Source organism: Apis mellifera, linkage group LG6 (genome assembly GCF_003254395.2).
Source record: "Apis mellifera strain DH4 linkage group LG6, Amel_HAv3.1, whole genome shotgun sequence".
Taxonomy (NCBI): domain Eukaryota; kingdom Metazoa; phylum Arthropoda; class Insecta; order Hymenoptera; family Apidae; genus Apis; species Apis mellifera.
The window spans coordinates 7,778,887-7,800,131 of NC_037643.1; the positions used below are offsets into that span (position 1 = coordinate 7,778,887).

Below are 21,245 nucleotides of genomic sequence, written 5' to 3' on the forward strand. Positions count from 1 at the left end.
AAGCATCACACGAAAACCATTTTACTTGAATCTTTTCCCAATTCCAGTTCAACATCTGATCATTCGCCCACGTTTACCATCTTAAGTGACGTAAGAATGACGTAATATACAAACGTTATTCTTGTCCATATGCCACTTAAAAACTTTTTATTTCTATCTATCTCTATTTTACGTCATTCATTATGCAGAATGATGTGCATGATAACAAATATGCACATTGATATATAGTTTTTTATTCAAAAAATACTTTTCAGACTTATTATCTGTTATTGATTTTTCTACTATAAAGTGATAACATCAGAAAAGAACAATATAAAAGTCGATAGATTAAATCAATGCTTATATTAAAATGCAATCTAAGAATTAATTTCTTCTTTTTTTAATAAAATACAAAAAAAACGATTATAGAGATATTAATAGAGATAATTTATAATTTAATATATTATATTATAACAAATTATAATTATAAGAAATTGCACAAAGAAATTCATCAATATTCGAAACACGTTCCAAGTGGTCTTCCATCAGATTGAAACTTGTGATAGAAACCGCACTTCGTTCATTTTCTTCATCTAACTTGACGAAACTTTGCCAACGAAGTTTCTTTTACTGATTTCCTTAGGTCCCATTGTGATACGCTCTTCTTTACCTGAATGGGTTATTCGAATCGTTATAGCCTTATTTAGTAATCTGTTAATGGCTATACGCAGCGTTCGATAATGCTTAAGATAGAACTGCTCTATACCTACAATAAAAAATTTAAAATTTCAATTGATTTCATAAAATTGAAATATGAAAAGATATGATAAGATGATAAAATTCAGACTAAAAATATTCTTTTGAAAAATATATGTTAATTAAAAATATGATCGTAATGATTAAATGTAAATATCCGCTCACATGCAAATGTATGAATTGTAAGGATATCTGATAGCACTGATAAGAAAAATGTTATTTATATATAGACATATTTAAGTAGATTTTAATATAACCTTTGATAAACGAATTAAAATTCTATTTTAATAAAAAATAATTCATAAATATTAATAAATTAAACAATTTTTAATTTTTTAATTTTTACAAGTAAAAAAAAACATTAAGATTAAATATGATAGATATCTGAATTGATAAACTAATAGAAAAAAAAACTATAAAAAATATCGAAATAAATAATAATAATTTAATAATAATCTCAAAGAATCTCATTTCAAAGATTGATCACAATGCGCATTAACATGCGCATTTCATATAATAAATATAATTCAATTTGTTTTAAAAATTAAATATAAAGAATAATTCTAGTCTTTCTGGACTACATTCAACCATCTAACCTACACAAATCTTCTCTGACCCATACAGAATTGCTAACACAATTCCGGATACATACCACAGTACTAGGAGACATCTAAAATCACTAGAATCTATTTAATCGTAATTGCGTTATTTCATGTGTATCCTTATACATAAGTTAAATATTAAATTAGAGATTAAATTTTGAAAACATATGAACAATCATAATATTGGTTATAGATACTAGTGATACCATCAATAATTTAATTCATACAACAATAGTTAAAAGCATTTGGATTCATGTAATTTTGCATAAAATCAATATTTCAGAATTATGGAAATGAGCCAAAATAACACCATGATCCTGTTGTTATCATGTTTCTTTACAGTCAAATAGCGGACGTAATCTTCGAAGCCACATCATGTATTACAATTTCAAGCGTCTTTTTAGAATTCTAGATTTTGTATCTTATATCGTTTACCGCCGAGATCCAGATCCTTAGTCCAAAAGAGGTTAGAATAGATAGAATAGGTTCTATAAGCCACTGATACTGTATTTTGTTCCCTACGTATTGAGTACGAAGCCTTCGATATTGAGTTTAACGATCTTAAGGTTCTCAGTACTGGCTTCGATGAATTTTCTCTTTTTCTTCAATATATATTTTATAAGCATTGAATTTAAAACATTTTATATTTTATTTCACTTTTATTTCAATTTTCTAAAAAAAAGAATAATTAGAATAAACGTTTAAATTATTAGAAATATTTAAATTAACATATATAATTTCAAATTTTTTATATTTTCACTAATTTATTTATTATATATATTTTATACATCTTACCTTGTATTTTTTATAATTTAGTAGTAGTAATAATAGTTGATTGTTAATCTTATGTCATTCATTTTCACTACAACATAAATTTTAATGTTATTATTCATATACATAGCATTTATTAGTATTATTAACTAAATATTATTTATTGTTAATATTTGATTTATAATATATAAATTAATCTATTAAAGAATGCAAAATGTGCTAGTGGTTGCAATTGTATTGATTAGTGAGGCAGTTAGTTTCGTTAATGTAGACACGAAGAGAACGCCAATACCGAAATTCTATGTTACACATCATCCATTAATTGTATATGTATTACATTCCATTACTATATTCCTAGATATCTATCGCAATGAGAGAACCAGTCACTATGACGTCTATCCATCATTGATCGACATTGAATTACCCTCAAAACAATGAAGATTTATTACTATACAAAATATCTTTGTTATTTTAAGCAATAAAAGTTATCAAGCAATTATTTTTACACGCTTAAAAATATTTTAAAAAATCACATTTTTAATGATTTATTGTGCAAATTTTAATTGTCTAAACAAAATAATATTTTAAAAAAGATATGAACGATTACTTAAATTCAAAAAAATGAAATATTTTTGTAATAAATATATATTTGTTATATTTTTTATTAATAATTTATTACCTATAAATTAGTTCTTTTTACTATTGGCATTCGTACATCAAGGAAACTTTATGCATTAATTACACATAACTATTTTTAAACTTATCCTGGTAAATTTAAAAATATGGAAAATTCAACACAAATACACGAATAACTGATAATGGTGCACCATATTCTGTACATACACATATATATTATGTATGATGACACGATGGTGCGAAATAACGAGATAACTTTGTAACAATAACGAAATACACACATACATTGCATAATATAAAAGAAAGGAAATGTATAATACAACTGAGAAACTGTAGTTAGAAAATCAGTTCCATTAGCAAAATTCAAAATTGCATATTTCGTAGACTGATGTCATAGTTTATGTTAGTTCAAATACTACACCATGTATCATTATGATAATTTTTGTGGTAAAAAATAATTATGATTATAATAAAATAATATTTCATTTATATAGCATTAGTGAAATTACATTTATTTAATAATTTTTTTTTTAAATATACAAATTATTCGAAGTTTTTTTTAAAATGAATATGACATGGAGGTTAAACAGAAACTAATGTAAAAATGGCGTAATATAATGTACTGCATAAACTATTAACAAATTTAAAATTTTCATCGATTGATCGTTTCATAATATTTCATATTCTAATTTCATATATTTGATAAATATGACAAAGATTAATTTTTTTTGCATTGTCACGATTTAATATTCATTTGTTCACATACAATAAGTTGTCTAATCTTACTAAAAACATTTTCAATATCTTCGTATAAATATATTTCGGAACAAATGATAATAATTTTATCTAATATTCATTATGAAATTAATTTTTTATTGAAAATTTTAGATATATGATACGTACTAAGAATATTTGAAACGATTAATTGAAAGAAAAAATTGAAAGAATAAATTTAAAAAAAGTGAGAATGAGACGAATGCAAATACGAAAGAATCTTTGATAAACTATTGACAAAAACTTGATTTTATTATAAAATTCATTACAAAAGTTCTTTTCTTGTTTTCTTTTCTTTTCTATTTTTCCATTCTTTCTTTTTATATAAGAGCTTTTTTATAATTTAAATCAAAATATAAATACATAATCTTTGCAAGAAAAAAATTGTCGAAAACACATATCTGTATTGATTTCGATGATTTTTAAATATACTAAAAATTAAAATTTTAAATAATTTTTTTCTTTACATATAATAATGTTAACCTTAATTTCAGAGATACTTGCAAAAAACTTTTGATTGAATTTAATAAAATACATGTATATTCTTTCTGCAATATGTGAAAAAAATACAAAATATAGATACTTACGGGAAAATTAAGTTGAATAGATCTTATTAAAATTTTTAATTAATAAATTAAGCAAAAAAGAATTATAAAATAAATATAATCACATCATAACTGTATTTAGAACGTATAATTTCACAGAAGAAGTACAGATAAAGAAAAAAACCGGTGAGAAACGATAGAGATTGATCAAAAATGGTGTAACTAGTGCCATCTTTTGAGCACTATAGATAAATATAAATACAAATATACAAGAATAGCAAATAACACGATAAAATTGACTTTCAACGCCATCTTTTGAGTGCAGATAAAACTAATATTATAGACAAATTAATTATAGAGTAAATATAAGAGTGGATTTTTATTATATCTGTTGTTTCGAAGATTAAGTCGAAAAATATAGACTTTTTTATTTTCTAAAATAAAAATTTATATAATGTTTTATAAAAAATTGAAATAACATGTTTATGATATATCTTATTTATAATTTTTTAAAAATTAGTTCTAATTCTAATCACTATTAATGCTGCAAGTATTTTCTATATTGAATCGATAATATCGCATGTGATACAAAAATAGTAAGGATCAGGTGATTTCTGAATTTTTTTCTTTCACGAAAAAAGCATTTTATGTCACATTTTTCTTGTGTTTCATCTGTATTATAATTTATTAAATAAAATATAAATATATTAAAAATATATATATTTCATTTATATGTTCATTTATATTTTATTTCAACAAATATTAATTTCTAAAAACTTTTATTTCATTTTTTATTATGTATTATTTAAATTTTCTGAAATTAGTTATATAATTTTATGCTTTATATTTTAAATATTGAAAATATTATTTTAATTTTTTGCTGAAATTTTTTTGTTAAATATATGAAATATTTTATATATATATATATATATATATATATATATATATATGTGTGTGTGTGTGTGAAATGTTTCACGAAATGATCAACAGATAGCTCCAAAAGCACTTTTCTCTCAATGGAAGTTTGTACTTTAGCAATCAGTCACGTGGTCACATAGAATAAGCCAATCAAAATCGACGCTGCGTACCATGTGATCGGAAAAATCGAAATGGTGGACGTATTGGGACGCAGGATCCCGAGAGGAGACGAAGGACGATAAACTGGGCAAGCGCTCATGATTCGTGTCATCGGTATTATCAATCTAAGAACACGATTAAGCACGAGTATTAGTGTAATTTCCAGTAGAATCGACGACGACTGAACTAACGCAAAAGTATCGGTGACAGTAGATCTTGTTTACTGAAGTGTCAATCCGCCCGTATTGTACGTGTATTCTCCAAGTGCGAACAGAAAACAGAAGAACAGTGTATATCGAGTACGCGAGAACCACAGCTGTACATATCGTTCTCTCGATAATACGTTTTGGTAACTGTGTATGAAGAAAGAGAATATATTTTGAATGTATGAGCAAGACGGAAGAAAACTGAAAGTTGTGAACAGACGGCAGTGCATTTACAGTAAAATTTCAAGTTTTTGGAAGCATGTCCAAGAATGCGCGCGCGAGAGTTTTGATAATTTATAAGAATGTGTCACACTGAGCATCTTGTTATCAGTAACGGAGGTAACAAAAATAGTTTATTTGAGTAGGCTTGTATGTTTTCATTACATTCTTTGACGATGATATGTAACAACTAGTAAGTGTCATGCCTGAACAAGAAATTCTTGATGACTTTAAGCCCGGTTTACTCTGTTGACGTTCACACTCACAGATCGTTGCTGATTGGTGGTATGGTCCATGACCCGCCAATCGGCATCGGAAGACGGTTTTCTTGCGAATGTCAGCCGTCAGGTCCGAGGCAATCGGTATCTCGGGAACGTATGTCGTTTTTCGCAATCCTTTGTGTATCCAACGAATGATCGATGTGTTACGATTACTGTTCACTCGAGATTATTTAAAATTATATTATACATTGTTTCTTTTTGATGTTGAGATGAATCCTGTATTGTTTAATTGAAAAATTACCGGCAATGACGAAGAAAATTTAGAGAGATATTTTTAAATTCGACTAATATAAATTCACAGAAAAAAAGTAAAAAAAAGTAAATAAAATTTTAAAACAATAAAAAGATGTATTGATTTCATTTTTTTATTTTAAGGTTAGAATTATTAGCTAGAATCCATAATTTTTTGTAAATTTGACGTGAATTTATCTGATAAAATACTTATGTGTATATATATTTAAATTTAAAAAGATAATAAAGTATTATTAATCTTACATTAAGAATATAACAATTAAATGATTACATGAATCAAATGAATTTATATAATTGAGCAATGCAACAATGACATTGTTTATACAATGTGCATTAAACAGTTAATTAAAAATATTTATGTGTCATACATGTTTTTTTTTCAGATAAGATACTTCCATAACGCACAAAAGTTTTATAATACAAATGCAAATATATCTGTAATCTTCTGCAATAAGTGTATTAAAATACTCAAATGGTACGAGGATGTTTACAAAACATTGAAAACCTTGGATTATTGTCTCAGTGGAGATACTGAGTTACTGCCTGCCAACAATAGCACACCTATACTCTTTTCAACTATATAGTGAATCTTATGATAAAATATAATGGCTGTCAGAAAGGTTTTGTTGGACATTCAGTGTTAAATAAATGATATCTGAGTTAAACACATTATCCTATAAATTCAAAATACTCTTTAATTACTAAAGAACAAAACAAAAATCTATAAAATTGACTGAATGTATAAATTTAAAACAGAAAGAAAACAATAAAATTTAATGACTCTATTTTATTATACAAAAAGAAAAAAGAATATATTAATCTATAGTCAGAATATTCTATGGTCCTATCAAATAAAATGATATATTTAAATGAAAACTTCAAGAAAAGTTTAGAACTACTTTAATTATTTTCTTATATCATATATTGAGATGAAAAATAAATAATTCTCAAATTTTTATTTTTTTGAACTAATTCATGATTAAAATTTGACATGATATATATGTATATAAATAAGGTTTTTTAGTTTATAAATATTGAATAATTTTGAGTGCATTTGACAAATTGAAATTAATGTAAACTGTATCTGTAAATAAATCATAAAATCAGTGAGTGCTGTTATAGTGATTATTTTTAAACAAAATGTATAAAAGTTATTTTAAACGTTTGCATCAGTGGTTGTACATAATACAAAAACAGAAAGAAGAAGAAGAAACAATACATTTGAAGTTTTGTCTGGATGATAGAGGACAAATTTGTTAACCCTATATAAAACAAGGTATATGAATATTCATATGAATGAAATTTATATATATATATATATATATATATATATATATATATATATAGAAATTATTTTAAAATTAAATATTTTATTTTATTATATAGGGTTAAAAAATGGACAGTTGTGGTTCTGGAGTAGTGCAAGTATTTGTGGGTGAGTGGAGCCCAGAATATGAAGCACTTTCAATTAAAGCTACAAAACAAACTTCATCAGCTGAAATAGTGGAGTGTATTATAGAAAGACTCGGATTAGTTGATGCATCTGTTTCTAATGCTTATGAATTAGCAGAAGTAGTAGGAAACTCTGTTGGGCAAGAATGTAAAGAAAGAAGACTTGGGCCATCTGAGTGTCCAGTAGCACTTATGTTATTATGGCCCAAAAATGCAGCACAACAAGAATATTATAGGTAAAAAATTTTAAATATCAAAAATTTACTTTAAAAAAATAAATTATTTTAAAATATAAATAAATTATAAGATTAAAAAGAATTCTAAAATTTTATTTTTAGGTTTTACTTGAGGAAAAAACAACCAGATTATTTATGGTCAGATAGTAGGTTTCCCATGGATCCACAGCTTCTCAAGGACTATTTTAATAGATTCCTATATCAACCACGAGATAAAGAGTATCCAGATCTATGTCAACTTCCAGATCTTAATGAACAAACTCTATTAGACAACCTTCGGGCTAGGTTTTTAGCTGGAAACATATATACATATGTGGGCAGTATATTAATTGCATTGAATCCATTTAAATTTTATCCTATTTACAATCCAAAATATGTAAAACTCTATCAAAATAGAAGATTGGGGCCAGATATACCTCCGCATATATTTGCCATAGCTGATGCAGCTTATCATTGTATGCTTAAAGAAAAAAGAAATCAGTGTATTGTTATTAGTGGTGAAAGTGGATCTGGTAAAACAGAATCAACAAATTTTTTATTACATCATTTGACAGCATTAAGTCAAAAAGGTTCTCATGGTAGTGGTGTTGAACAGACAATACTCAGTGCTGGTCCAGTACTGGAAGCATTTGGAAATGCAAAAACTGCACATAATAATAATAGTAGTCGTTTTGGCAAGTTTATCCAAGTGAATTATAAAGAAAATGGAATGGTGCATGGGTAGGATTTTTATAGATATATAATTGTGAAAATTATCGCATATTTTTATATTTATTTATATTATTAAAATTATTTTTAGTGCGGTTGTACAAAAGTATCTTTTGGAAAAATCAAGAATAGTTTCTCAAGGCAGAAATGAAAGAAATTATCATGTATTTTATTATCTTTTGGCTGGAGCAAGCGAACAAGAAAAGCAACTTCTGCATTTAGAAAGTTGTGATCGTTATAATTATTTAAATAAAAGTGGTTGTTATGGATTAGAAAATGTTGATGAACGACATGAATTCTCAAGACTGAAACAATCTATGGAAATGGTGGGATTTACTCCAGAAAAGCAGAGACGATTGTTTGCAGTTCTATCAGCTGTTCTTTTACTTGGTAATTAATAATTTGTGATCAATTTATTTTAGTTTTGTCTCATTAACTAAACATATCTCATTATTACAGGTAATGTGGAATTTCAGCCTAAAAAATCTTATCATCATCACGACGAAGCTGTAGGAGTTAAAAATCCTGAAGTGGTTGCATTGATATCTGAATTACTTAGAGTAAAACAAGAAACTCTTTTGGCTGCACTTACTGCCAAACGTGCAAGAGCTTCAGGAGAAACATTAGTCATTAACTATAGACTTCCAGAAGCAATTGCAGCAAGAGATGCTATGGCTAAATGTCTGTATGGAGCTTTATTTGATTGGATTGTACTTCAGGTAAAATATCATTTTATTAATAATAATTTTATTAATAATAAATATTATAAATATATTATAAAAAGTAACATTTTGTTTTTAATAGGTGAATCATGCTTTGCTTTCTAAAAAAGATACCCTTAGAGATCATCAAGGTAATAGCATAGGTGTACTAGATATTTTTGGTTTTGAGGATTTTAAAATGTGCAATAGCTTTGAGCAATTATGTATAAATTATGCAAACGAACAATTACAACACTATTTCAATCAGCATGTTTTTCAATATGAACAACGAGAGTACAGAAAACAGGGGATTAGATGGACAGATATAGGATACAGTGATAATTCAGGTTGTTTAAATTTAATAGAAGGAAAACCGAATGGTCTTCTTTGTCTCTTAGACGATCAATGCAAGTTAGTATTTTGTATTTATTTTATTTTATTTTATTTTATTTTTTCTTTTTCTTTCTTTTTTTTTTTTTTTAACAAATATTCAAGTTTTATTAAATTAAAAATATTTTTGACAGCTTTCCGGGTGCAACGAATGAGACACTGCTACAAAAATTTAATTCAGTGCATAAAGACAATCTATTTTATGAAGCGCCACAACGACGCGAAGCAGCTTTTGTTGTACGGCATTATGCAGGAGCTGTTAAGTATCAAGCTGCTAATATGAGAGAAAAAAATCTGGATTTAATGCGACCTGATGGTGTTGTTGGGGTATTGAAAAATTCTTCTCTTGCTTTTGTTCGAGAATTAGTGGGTGCAGATCCGGTTGCTGTATTTAGGTGGGCGATACTTCGAGCATTTTTTCGTGCTCATTTTGCTTTTCAAGAAGCAGGTCGAGCTCATAGACATGGTCGAGGTACAATATTTTTATTTTTTTATTTATATATTTCTTTTTTTTTTATTATCATTCTCTTCTCTTATAATTTATTTATAATTTTTTTATAATAATAACACGAAAATATTTTTTTATTTTAGCTGATGGTACAAAAACGTCTATACAGAATAGGTATAGGACACCGAACGAGAATTTGATAAGGTATACACAATTTTTTTGTTTAAATTGTATATCATTTTTACTTTTGTAAAGGGTGACTCAAAAATATTTGAGTGCTTGTATACTCATAATATAGAGCAATATTTATTAGTTATATAATAATGATCGTGATAAACAAATGGCAATGTTATTGCGCTTGTTTTTTGAATATGTTTTATCTGCATATTATATCACCCTACAAAGTATAAATCTACGTTGTGCGTAAATAATATTTGCATCAAGCTGAAGAGATTCCTATGTGTTTATAATTGAAGCAAACGTTAATTATATTTACATTGGCCACATGTCTTTTGTCCCTGTAGCCATCTTGTGACGTTGTCGACCGTCAATCTAACTATTAACCGAATCGCGTAAGTGGTCTTTTGATCCACTGTATGTGTCATTTTGGCAAATATTATATTTTTTTATGCAAAAATGTCTTATGGATTTACAATGCTTATCATTTATTTTTATCTTTAAATCATATTAAATTTTACATTTGAAATTTAAATTTTATTGAATTTGTAACAATAGCTAGAAATAAATTATAAATAATTTGTAAATCCATATAACTTTTTCCAATCTTGTTTATAAGAAATATTGTTTAGAGTTTTTTGTATGCACTTTTTGTATTAAGTGTAATTAGAGTGCAATTTTCATAACTTCTGCAATATAGTCACATCCTGTTATTTAAAATATATTAATTTTCTTGCTATTCTTAAGCATGATTAATAATTCAATGATAATTTTTTATTTATACAATTCATATCAATCATTAAAATTCGCATTGTTTCATTCAAATCATTCATGAAATAGATTTTCAGAAAAATCATTTTTTCTTTAAAATTTATGATCTTTTAACCAAAGTTAAAAATTTAAATTGTATGTTGATATCAAATGGTTTAAATACTATTTAGTTACATAAAACTACCAAAAAAGAAAAACTAAGCATGAGAGACTTTTTCAGTTCGCACAAACATAATCGTCCACCAAGCTATCAGAAGCAGCGCAGTGTCTGTATACCATCAACTATACCCACTACCACATTATCTTCTATACAACTCGAAAACAACGATAATGTAAACAACAACCGATTGTCGTGGCCACAATTTCGAAACATTAATCAAACGCAACACTCATCAAATGTAACCACGATGAAGGGTTATTTAATAAGAGGCAGGGAAGACCACCCTCATAGTAATAATAAACTCAGGCGAGATACTCATAGTCCGCTAGAGAGGGTGCTTCCAAAAGACGAAGCAAATGTCATGGAACGCGCTAATCAAATAGTCATGTATGTAAACAGCTATTTAATATTCCATAACATTGTAATTTAAGCTATAAAATCTCACTGCTCTACAATAAAGGTAGTGTGTGCTCTATAGTAATTCTGGGTGAAGGATTTCCTTGCATAGGTAATAGCATTTCAATAGGACATTAATGGTCTTCCCATGCAGTTATATAGCTTTCTACAAGTATTCATTATTTTATGGAGTTATCATATATCTTTTAGAAATCATTAAAATCATTTTATATATCATAATATTCACGATCATTATCCCCAGACGTCTTTAGTCATCACGTTTAATTTATTTATTCATAATCTTAGTTACAATTAATGCATGTTAATTTCATAATAATAGCTTTTATTTTTTGAATTAATATTTAAATTAGTCCATTAATTTATAGAATTAGAAATAGAATATAATACTGTATACATAGAATTTATATTTGTTTATTAATTTAAAAATCTTTAAGTTAAAAATGGACTAATTTATCACATGTTGCTTAATGCAACATACATATTCAATTCAAAAAATTCTTTAATATTATTAAACTGTTAATTTTAAAAATATTTTTTCTTATTAATTTCTCACAAATAACTTGCACGATTTTATGAATTTAGTAAATCGTAAATTTTTGCACAAAATGTAAATTTATATATTAATACAAATTTTAACTTAAAAAATTTTTAGTTCATGAAGAATGCAAATTGCTTATCATTAACACTGATAATTATGCATTTATTTAGTATAGTAATCAGATTATATTTCTTGTATATTATTAAAAATTTCTAAATCTGTAAATATACTATTTCTATATATAATTAATTTTATATATAATATGCTTTATTATATTTGTTATTATAATCTAGTTATGTAAATTCTAATGATATTCTGCTAAATGTTTGCTATTTATATTTCATAGTACGTTTGTAATAATTAATTATTACTTTTTGCAATGTCATATGTGTCATTATAGAATTCATAAATTTTCCTTTTCCTGTTTTTCTATGTGTTTACTTTTTATTTAAAATAATATTTGATTAATTAATAAGTAATTATAAATGACATAAAGTTTTCTTTATTGAAATTTAGACATAATGATTTATATGTTGTTTTATTTTATTAAGAAGTTTAAAAAAAATAGGAAAAGGATTTTTTTTTAAATTTATTAATATTAAAAAATTGAAATTTAAAACTTTTACAGGAAAAATAAATCATTTCGACCAAGAGAACGTGGTAAGAAGGGTTTAAAAAATCTACAAACTGTAAAAACACTTGCTGGAAGAACGCAAAGTTATGGTACAGGACCTGGAAAAGCAAGAAAACAACCTATGACAGTATCAGCACAATTTCAACAAAGTCTGCATAGTCTTATGGATACTTTAAATCAAGCAAATCCTTTCTTCATTAGATGTATTAAAAGCAATGCTAATAAAGTACCAAATGAATTTGACGAGGAAACGGTGCAACGACAATTAAGATATACAGGAATGTTAGAAACAGTCAGAATAAGACAAGCTGGATTTAATGTTAGATTAACTTATGAAGAATTTATTCAATTATATAGAATGTTATTACCTAAGGGTTTGTTAAGTTCTCAGTCTGATGTTAGAGATTTTTTATTGACATTAAATTTAAATAGAGATAATTATCAACTTGGAACAACTAAAGTATTCCTTCGGGAATCAGAAAAAATTAAATTAGATATCGAATTACATCAACAAATTATTACAAGTATTACAACTATACAAAAATGGTTTCGTGCTTGTTTGGAAAGAAGAAAATTCCTTAGATTGAAAAATGCAGTTGTGCAAATACAGTCATTTTGGAGAATGATTATGGCTCAAAGATACGCGCAATCTCTACGAGCTAGAGTCGAGGCTTCCATTCATATTCAATCTACTTGGAGAGCATATAAACAACATAGCTGGTATAAAAAACTGAAATCGTGTGTAATTACTTTTCAAGCCCATGTTCGAGGTAACAGAGCAAGAAAAGCTTTTGCAGAATTAAAGAAACGAAAAAAATTGCCTATTGATGAAATTAGAGAATATAAAGATATTCAAAATCAAGGAGAACTTGTACATGATAACAACAAAGTGTATTCTAAGCTCAGGAATAGCGAAGAGTAAGTAATTGCTGAGACGATATTAAAAGATCGTAATATATTATAATAATTAAAAATATAAATAATTAGAAATATATTATTAATGTTTCTCTCTACTACAGGTCACTCATGGATCATGGAATGTTAGAATTTAATACGGTTCGTAAGACGGAATCTCAAAATCGTTTTACATCAGCAAGGTAATTAAATATTTGTTCTTTCATATTAAAGTCATTGATTATATAACAATATATATGTTAATTGTAGAATGGAAAACGTGCTACGAGATAATCCAATTGACACAAGTATGTCATATTCGAAGCGTAAAGTTACACCAAATACACCAAATACAAGAATATTACACGAACCTAACACAATCTTAAGAAATACGGATTCTTTTCCTTCGGATGAATTTAATGAGCGTAAAAGCAGTTTAGAAAGTTTGACTAGTTTAAGGAGTTATGAATCTCAAATGAGCGTTAATAGTTCCGAGTCTCAAGACAATTCTTACAGTAAACCGATACCAAGCACTAGAACGAAACGTAGTGATCAATCTTCAATAATTGCAACAAACACAAATTTAGTAAATGCTTTAAGCCGATTACCGTCTGTTAATAAACGAGCAGACAGTTCGTCGACAGGATATAGCGATGGAGAGACTGATACAGAAATTCCAAGTACTGTGCAAAGTGCCCCACCTATCTTTAACACCACTCCATCATTTTCAAGTCCACGAGAAGTTTCATATCATCAATCTAACGTAAGCTTAACACATAGTCCAAATTCTGATGTCTGGCGTCGAAGACCGGACTTTTCGTCCATTAATTATAGCGAATATTTAATGTCTGGCCCACAAAAATCAACGTTAACGCGTTCTCCAAATGTATCCCAATACAAAAGTTTAGCAGATAACTTATTCGAACAAACGCAAGAAAAGCCAAACGAAGCAGCAAATTATAATGTGAAATTGGATAGCGATCGTTTTGTTCACATAGAATCTTCGTCAACTCGAGAACAGCGTCGATTAAGTGATAATAGTGTATCGAGCGAGCGAATAGAAAATATTCCAGCTTCACCAATTAGACGCGATCACGCTTATGTTCATAGTAAAGAAATTAAAGATTTTAGTTACTTAAGAAGACAAAATTCGGAAGGAGATACATCTATGAAATTAGATGCCGATGAAAATGTTTTAAAAAGTCCTTTGTTGAAAGGGACTTCCTCCAAGGAGAAAAATTTGAGATCGAAGGAAAAATGCGAGCCTGATGTGCCTGTCAGAAGCGCTAGACGGAATCGACCTACTCGAGAAGTTCAATGTCGATCCATGGGCGAGAGCGTATCGGAAACGAATAGCGGAGAAGCAAAATTTCTGGGTACGATTAAGGAGAGTGATCTACATAAATCAACAAATGTGCGAACTCGAAAAGATAGCCCGCATGAAACACCTTCGAGATCGGTGGCGGATTGGCCTATCAACAAAAATGAAGGAACATCGAAAACGCAACAACCAGGTAAACGTTTAAGATCCAATGCTATAACAACGTTAGAGTTGAGAAGAAGAAATTCGGATCCGGCAACTAAAATATCAGGACTTAGCGAAGAAAAACCTGGAACTGATACCAGTCCCAATGATTTAAAACTTGCACCTGGGATGGATCTTTTAGAATGGAAAGGCAATCTTTTTACATTAGCCGGCCATTGTTTTAGGAAAGTAGCAAGATTTGCCAAAGACGATGTATGCGTTTGCTGTCACGAAAAAATGGATGCGTTTGTTACGCAAGGGTACAAATGTATCGACTGTAAACAATTGTATCACGTGAAATGTATTCAGAATGGCGGAGTACTTAAAATGCCCTGTATATTAGCGAATACTCCAAACAGACGGAAAAATAGGAAACCACCAAGAACACCCTACGACGCTTCGAAACAAGTAGTGGCATCGAAATTCAGTTTAACCGGTACATCGGTGTTCTCGGATAGTACCGATAAAATTATATCCGATGCAAAGGAATTGGCACTTATGCAGGATTTCATTACCAAAAAGATATACATAATGGAAGGCCAAGAAGAAGGCAGAAAACCCAGCGAGGTTGATCGCGTATTCAAACAGGCTTTACGTAAATTTAAGGACGATCTTGTGATTACTTACAGCGTTGCTATTCAGCAGGGCGTCGAGGGTAATATCAAATACACTGATCTAATAGCGAACTTTTTACACGTAATGGAAACGGTCTGCAAACAAGAGAATACCAGTGAAGATTTTCCCGTGACGATGGGAGTTAACGCGTTTAGAGGATTTATGAACGAATTTATGACGCTAGTCAAAACGGAAGCACCGGAGAAACAGAGTAAAAGCAAGCGTAAGAAGGAAAAGAAACGGAAACACGAGGAACCAACGCGACATGGTAATCATATGTTCCAATTAACTATTATAAATATACCTACAGCCTGTGAAGTGTGTACGTCATTCTTTATGTGGCCTATTGAACGAGGACTCGTCTGTCAGAGTAAGTACATTTTTTCTTAATTTCTTATTTTCTTTTAATACTTATTATTCATACATATATATATATTTTTTTTTTGTATTCAGATTGTAAGTTAACGTGCCACAAAAAATGTTATATGAAAGCATCGGCGGAATGTGGAAAAGAAGCTTTACACGAAATGAATTCACACAAGGTATTTGGCGTACCGTTATATAAATTAGATTGTGGTGACGGTAAGGTACCGATAGTGGTAGATCGGCTAATCACTACTATAGAGATGCATGGTCTTTACACGGAAGGTATATATCGAAAAAGCGGCGTCAGTTCTAAAGTGAAAGAATTGAAATTGAAGATGGACGAAGGTGATCTCGAAGGGGTGGATTTCGAGAATTATCAAGTACACGTGCTTGCAGCAGTATTGAAAAGTTTCTTTCGCGATATGCCCGAACCTTTGCTCACTTTTGAGTATTACGATGATTTTCTGCACGCTGCGAATTTGACGGACCCGCGGGATCGAATTAGCACCCTATTCGCCATTTTGAAAAAGCTACCAAAGCCGAATTTCGATCTAATGGAACGATTGATCGTACATTTAGCCAGAGTGGCACTTCACGAGGTCGACAATCGAATGTCTCCGTCGGCTCTGGCAATAGTCTTCGCACCGTGTATACTGAGAACGAACAGAACGCTGCCTGCGCAAGATTCGTTGCAAGATGTTGGCAGGCAAACATGTTGCGTCGAAACGATCGTGCAAGAAAAATTGAGGGTCGTACGGGCAACTTTGGCCGACATAAATACGCTCGAATCCGCTTGTCACACAGCTACACATCGTTTATCCAGTTTACGATCTTCCAAAATCTTCAGTCCAGAAGAATTGAACACGGCAACTCCAATCGTAACCGCTAGAGGAGCTACCGCAGATCGCGACAGAGATCGAGGGGACGAAGAAGAGGCGCTTCTCGTCGATCATATACAAGAAATCCAAAAGGAAAAGGCCCTACTAACTTCAACTCTTCCCAGCCTAACGAGAGCTTCTTCGGATGACGACCTACTTCTATCTGCTACGGAGTTGGATGATGGATCTCTTGATGATCTTCTTCCATCTTCCGCCGGTAAATTTTTATGCTTAAGCGTTCAAGGTTATTTTATTTATATGTTTAATTTTGTCTCGTAGTTAATGTATATTTCGTTATATTTTTTTTTCTTTCTTTATTTTATCAATAGATGGACTCGTAAGAAAGAAACCTATCCAGAGGCAAAGTTCTACGGACAATGCATTTCCGACGATCATCAGTGTCGATGAAGACATGGTAATGGTATGACCATCCACGGTAAACGTTACCACAAGGAATGATAATCGTTAAATGTAGCAACATGACACGCGCTGTGAAGCGTTGACTGATGGCAGCGAATCGACGAGTCTTACTTCTGGTCTCATCGGCAAGCCGCTAGTAATTTAAATAAGTAGAAACACGATATTAGGTAGGTCTAGTAATTTGTTCCACGCGAAATTAAGCTGATAATTCGATCAAACGTATATATATGAACACACACGCATATATATATATATATTATTTTTCACTCTGTCGCAAAGCTTTCAGAGATTTCTAAAAAAAAAAAAAAAAAAAAAACGATTACAACAAAATTACGCGAAAATACAACTTCACGAGAAGTGTATTTAATATTCATTTTATAAGCTATTTTTCTTCTGGAACGCATTCCTCTTATCGAAGACTGTCAATCAGATTAGATGTTTAGAAAACTCCATTTAAAAAAAAAAAAAAAAAAGTTATATTTTACAGATATTCTATGATAGAATATCTTCTCTTGTTTCGATATATCTCGTATTTCATTTTTTTTCTATGATTGACACGGAGGATCATAGTTATCTTATTATAATGGGAAAGAAAACTGAATAATGTTTATCAGTTATTGTTACGAATGTTTAGTCGCATTTAAATTCTCGTTCTATCCAGGTTTTATCGGTTCGTTTGAAAACGATCCATTCTTGTTCTCTATTCTTTTTACAGATTTTATGGACTGTTGCGTTGTTGTGTGAACCAATAGTAACTTCTTTTTTTCCTAACAGAGGCGCAAGTTTATGCTGGTTTTTTTTTCCTTTTTTTTTTTTTTTTTTTTTGATTGACAATCGCCAAGTTCAGAAGCGAAGATTCTCATTCGTTTCTTCTTTTATTAGCAGAATTGATGAATGAAACGGCGTTGAAAAGTGAAAAGAGCAGTGTACTTGATCGAAGACTTGAGAAAAGGAGGATTAGTAAGGCACTTCGTCAGGTTTCGTTTTTACCAAGCATATTTCGTTCACTTTTTTTTTTCTTTTTTTTTTTCTTTTTTTTTTTTTTTTTTATAGATAGAATACTCGCGCGCGCGATACAATAGCGTTATCGAATCACTCGGAAAGAAGTGAAAAACCAAATTATAACTTGTACATATTATTAGGTTATTTCGAGAAGTTCTTGCCGATTTTTATATCCGTTGCTTGGATCGATACTTTGACCGTGGATGATGGATGATTTGAATCCTGTTAAAAAGCGTGATCATCGAATCCTTTTTATAATTTCTTTTTATTTTTAGCATTTTAAAACGTGTTAATGTAAATCCGTTTTAATTATTTATCAAAATATTCATTGATATTACTTTGCATTGTATATGAGTGTCATTAAATTTTTTTACTTATTAAAGAATGTTATTTTTAGGTCGCAGTCCTGATTATTTTTCGTCACAACAATAATTCTGTTTTTTTCTTTGATAATACGTGAATATAAAATTGGCTATACACGTTGCAATGAAGCTCTGTCAAGCTCGCCTTTTACCAGAACTTGTGTAGCTGATTAACGAAAGGTAATAATATTCAAATAAATATACGGCTGAAACTTCTCGAGTCACCCGATATATGCGATAATCGAATATCTCGTAATAATTTGTTATTATTGTTAACTTTACGAGAGTCGTTACCAAGATTATATTTCTACTGTCGATATTCGCCGTGTAGAATTTACACATGCCTATATTCTGTCGATAAAGTAAGTACGTAGAACGCAAATATACACATACACAGGGCCTTCCAATTATTTTCTTTCATATCAGTTTTTACTTAGGCTATTTTTTTCTTTTTCATACAGAGAGACTTTATATATATATATATACATATATACATATATACATAAACGAGTTCGAGCGAACATGTATTAATATATAGGTATACACACACACATACATACATACACATGGGGAAAACTTGTGTATACACGAGTACTTATGTATATATGAAGATTTTTTTTGTATACACCGAACTCAACACACGGTTTTTTTTCTTTTTTTTTTTTTTTAACTTGAGATTTATTACGATTTCGTTTTAATTTCCTTATCGTACTTTTTTTTATTTTTTTTTTTAAATTTTTTTTTTAATTTCCGCTTTATGCTCATCTCCCCATTTTTTAATACACCGCTGTAATATATAGTTGGTCTGTTTTTCTTTCGTACGTCCTCGCGCCAGACTCGAATACTAAAACAATTGAAAGAGTCAGGAAGTTGTTCGAGTGAAGCGGTAGAACAAAAAAAAATTTCGAGGTCGCGTTTCGCGAAAAGTGGAAAAAAAAAAAGAAAGAAAGAAAGAAAGAAAGAAAAAAAAAAGAAAGAAAGAAAGAAAGAAAAAAGTCACTTCTATTTCGAACATTTCTGATTTATTCAAGCTTTTTATTCAAGCATTTAATCAAAAACCCTATTGTATCATTTTAATTTTAATTCAACGACGAAGCGTCACGATTTTTCCTCAAAAATTTAATACTTCGTTTTTTTTTTTTTTTTTTTTTTAATCTCTATCAATATCGTTTAAAATCATCTTCCTCTCGTGAGATATTTAATTTAAAATATTTTATAATACTTTGTATTCGATCACTTTTAATTCGAAATTTTTTTCTTTCCTCGTTTAATCGCTCGACTTCACCAACGTTTCGTTAGCGCGCTTTAAATCTAATCAAACGATCGGCCACGAATAGAGAGAGAGAGGATCTCTCTGTAAAAGGAAGGGAATATTTATACACGTATAATGGTACACATACATGTTCCAATTCCTGTGTGTAAGAGATATCTTTTAGCAGCGTGTAAGTAAATCGAGCGATTCGAACAGGTCGAATCGAATCGTTCCTTGTTAAATTATCGGGCCACGCGTGACTTTTACCCAAGTAACTATTAGGATTAAGTTGGAAAATTTGGAAAAAGGGCACGCGACTTCTTTAAAAATAACCGCCATTTCTTCTTTTTATCCGTTTCTCCTTTTCTTCCCCAATCGACTCGCGAAATTTACGTGATTACGTAAACGTTTTAAAAATGATCGATCAAGAATCTCAATTGTTTTATTAAATCTTATCTAGGTATGCTCCTCTTCTAATCGCTCATCTTCGATGATTTTTCGAAATCGTAAGATGCGCGTAAAATTCTTCTTCGTTTTACGGTTGATCGATTTTTTTACACTTATTAGAATAAGATCGTTGTGACATATTGTTTGTTTGTTCTATTACGCGATTATCGTGGATCGTAGTGTTTTTTTTTTTTTTTTAAATGTTAAAATGTTATACGATTTTCTCGAGTTCGAGGCTTCTACGATGTTGGTCATGACGATTCGTTCGAAACGACGATCGAGTCGAATGATTATTTTTTCTCGATATGATCGAAGCGACAAGGTTTCCTTGGTTCATCGTGCTCTTGAATCATCGACATTGACTATCGTGAAAAGAGGCATTACGTGTTGCACGAATGCACGTGCGTGTCCATTATCGATCGAGGAAAAACAACACACGCGTGTTATTAATCCGATAAAGGTTCTTTTATCTTTAATCAGTATTAATCATCCTTTCACATTATAGTTCCACGTTATACACTGGAATTTGTTCTACCAGCGTTCTTCTCAAATATCGATTCGAGTTTCCTAGCAACCTGCTACTTTGTACCAGGACAATTTTCCTCAATTATTTCTTAAATGATAATACCTTGGCCAAGCTTTTAAGAAGCTTATCAGCTCAATACCTGTTAATTAGCTTCGATAAATATTAATCAAATCGATTAATTACGGATCATACGGATCATTATATTTCTCCATTTTTAATTCTTCTTCT

The 21,245-nt window shown here is 29.5% G+C and overlaps 1 protein-coding gene and 1 long non-coding RNA gene across 7 annotated transcripts; both read left to right on the forward strand.

Moving 5' to 3' along the window:
* The first annotated feature begins 5,080 nt into the window (after positions 1-5,080).
* Positions 5,081-6,767, forward strand: LOC107964581. Its single transcript, XR_001703331.2, has 2 exons — positions 5,081-5,685; positions 6,482-6,767. It is a non-coding gene; the product is annotated as an uncharacterized LOC107964581 (long non-coding RNA).
* Positions 6,768-7,169: 402 nt separating this feature from the next.
* On the forward strand, positions 7,170-18,826 carry LOC724859 (myosin 9). 6 transcript variants are annotated; one of them, XM_016912614.2, is made up of 14 exons: positions 7,170-7,374; positions 7,485-7,786; positions 7,889-8,506; positions 8,586-8,884; positions 8,954-9,213; positions 9,299-9,606; positions 9,720-10,057; positions 10,177-10,237; positions 10,558-10,605; positions 12,725-13,648; positions 13,750-13,827; positions 13,895-16,134; positions 16,218-17,252; positions 17,338-18,826. In XM_016912614.2, exons 2-14 carry the CDS (start codon positions 7,494-7,496, stop codon positions 17,433-17,435), a joined length of 6,600 nt encoding a protein of 2,199 aa, XP_016768103.1. In that variant the 5' UTR covers positions 7,170-7,374; positions 7,485-7,493; the 3' UTR covers positions 17,436-18,826. The 6 variants fall into 6 exon arrangements, with proteins under 6 accessions (XP_016768103.1, XP_016768101.1, XP_026296908.1 ...); XM_016912612.2 differs by lacking the exon at positions 10,558-10,605 and adding an exon at positions 11,202-11,528; XM_026441123.1 differs by having other exon boundaries at positions 7,171-7,374; positions 16,218-17,225.
* Positions 18,827-21,245: the final 2,419 nt, after the last annotated feature.

Excerpts from the sequence above, each read along its gene's own strand:
- LOC724859 (XM_016912612.2), top strand. The coding sequence starts at position 7,494 with ATGGACAGTTGTGGTTCTGGAGTAGTGCAAGTATTTGTGGGTGAGTGG. Across the intron at positions 9,214-9,298 it reads TTGATTGGATTGTACTTCAG|GTGAATCATGCTTTGCTTTC; the intron begins GTAAAATATCAT and ends TGTTTTTAATAG. Across the intron at positions 9,607-9,719 it reads CTCTTAGACGATCAATGCAA|CTTTCCGGGTGCAACGAATG; the intron begins GTTAGTATTTTG and ends TATTTTTGACAG.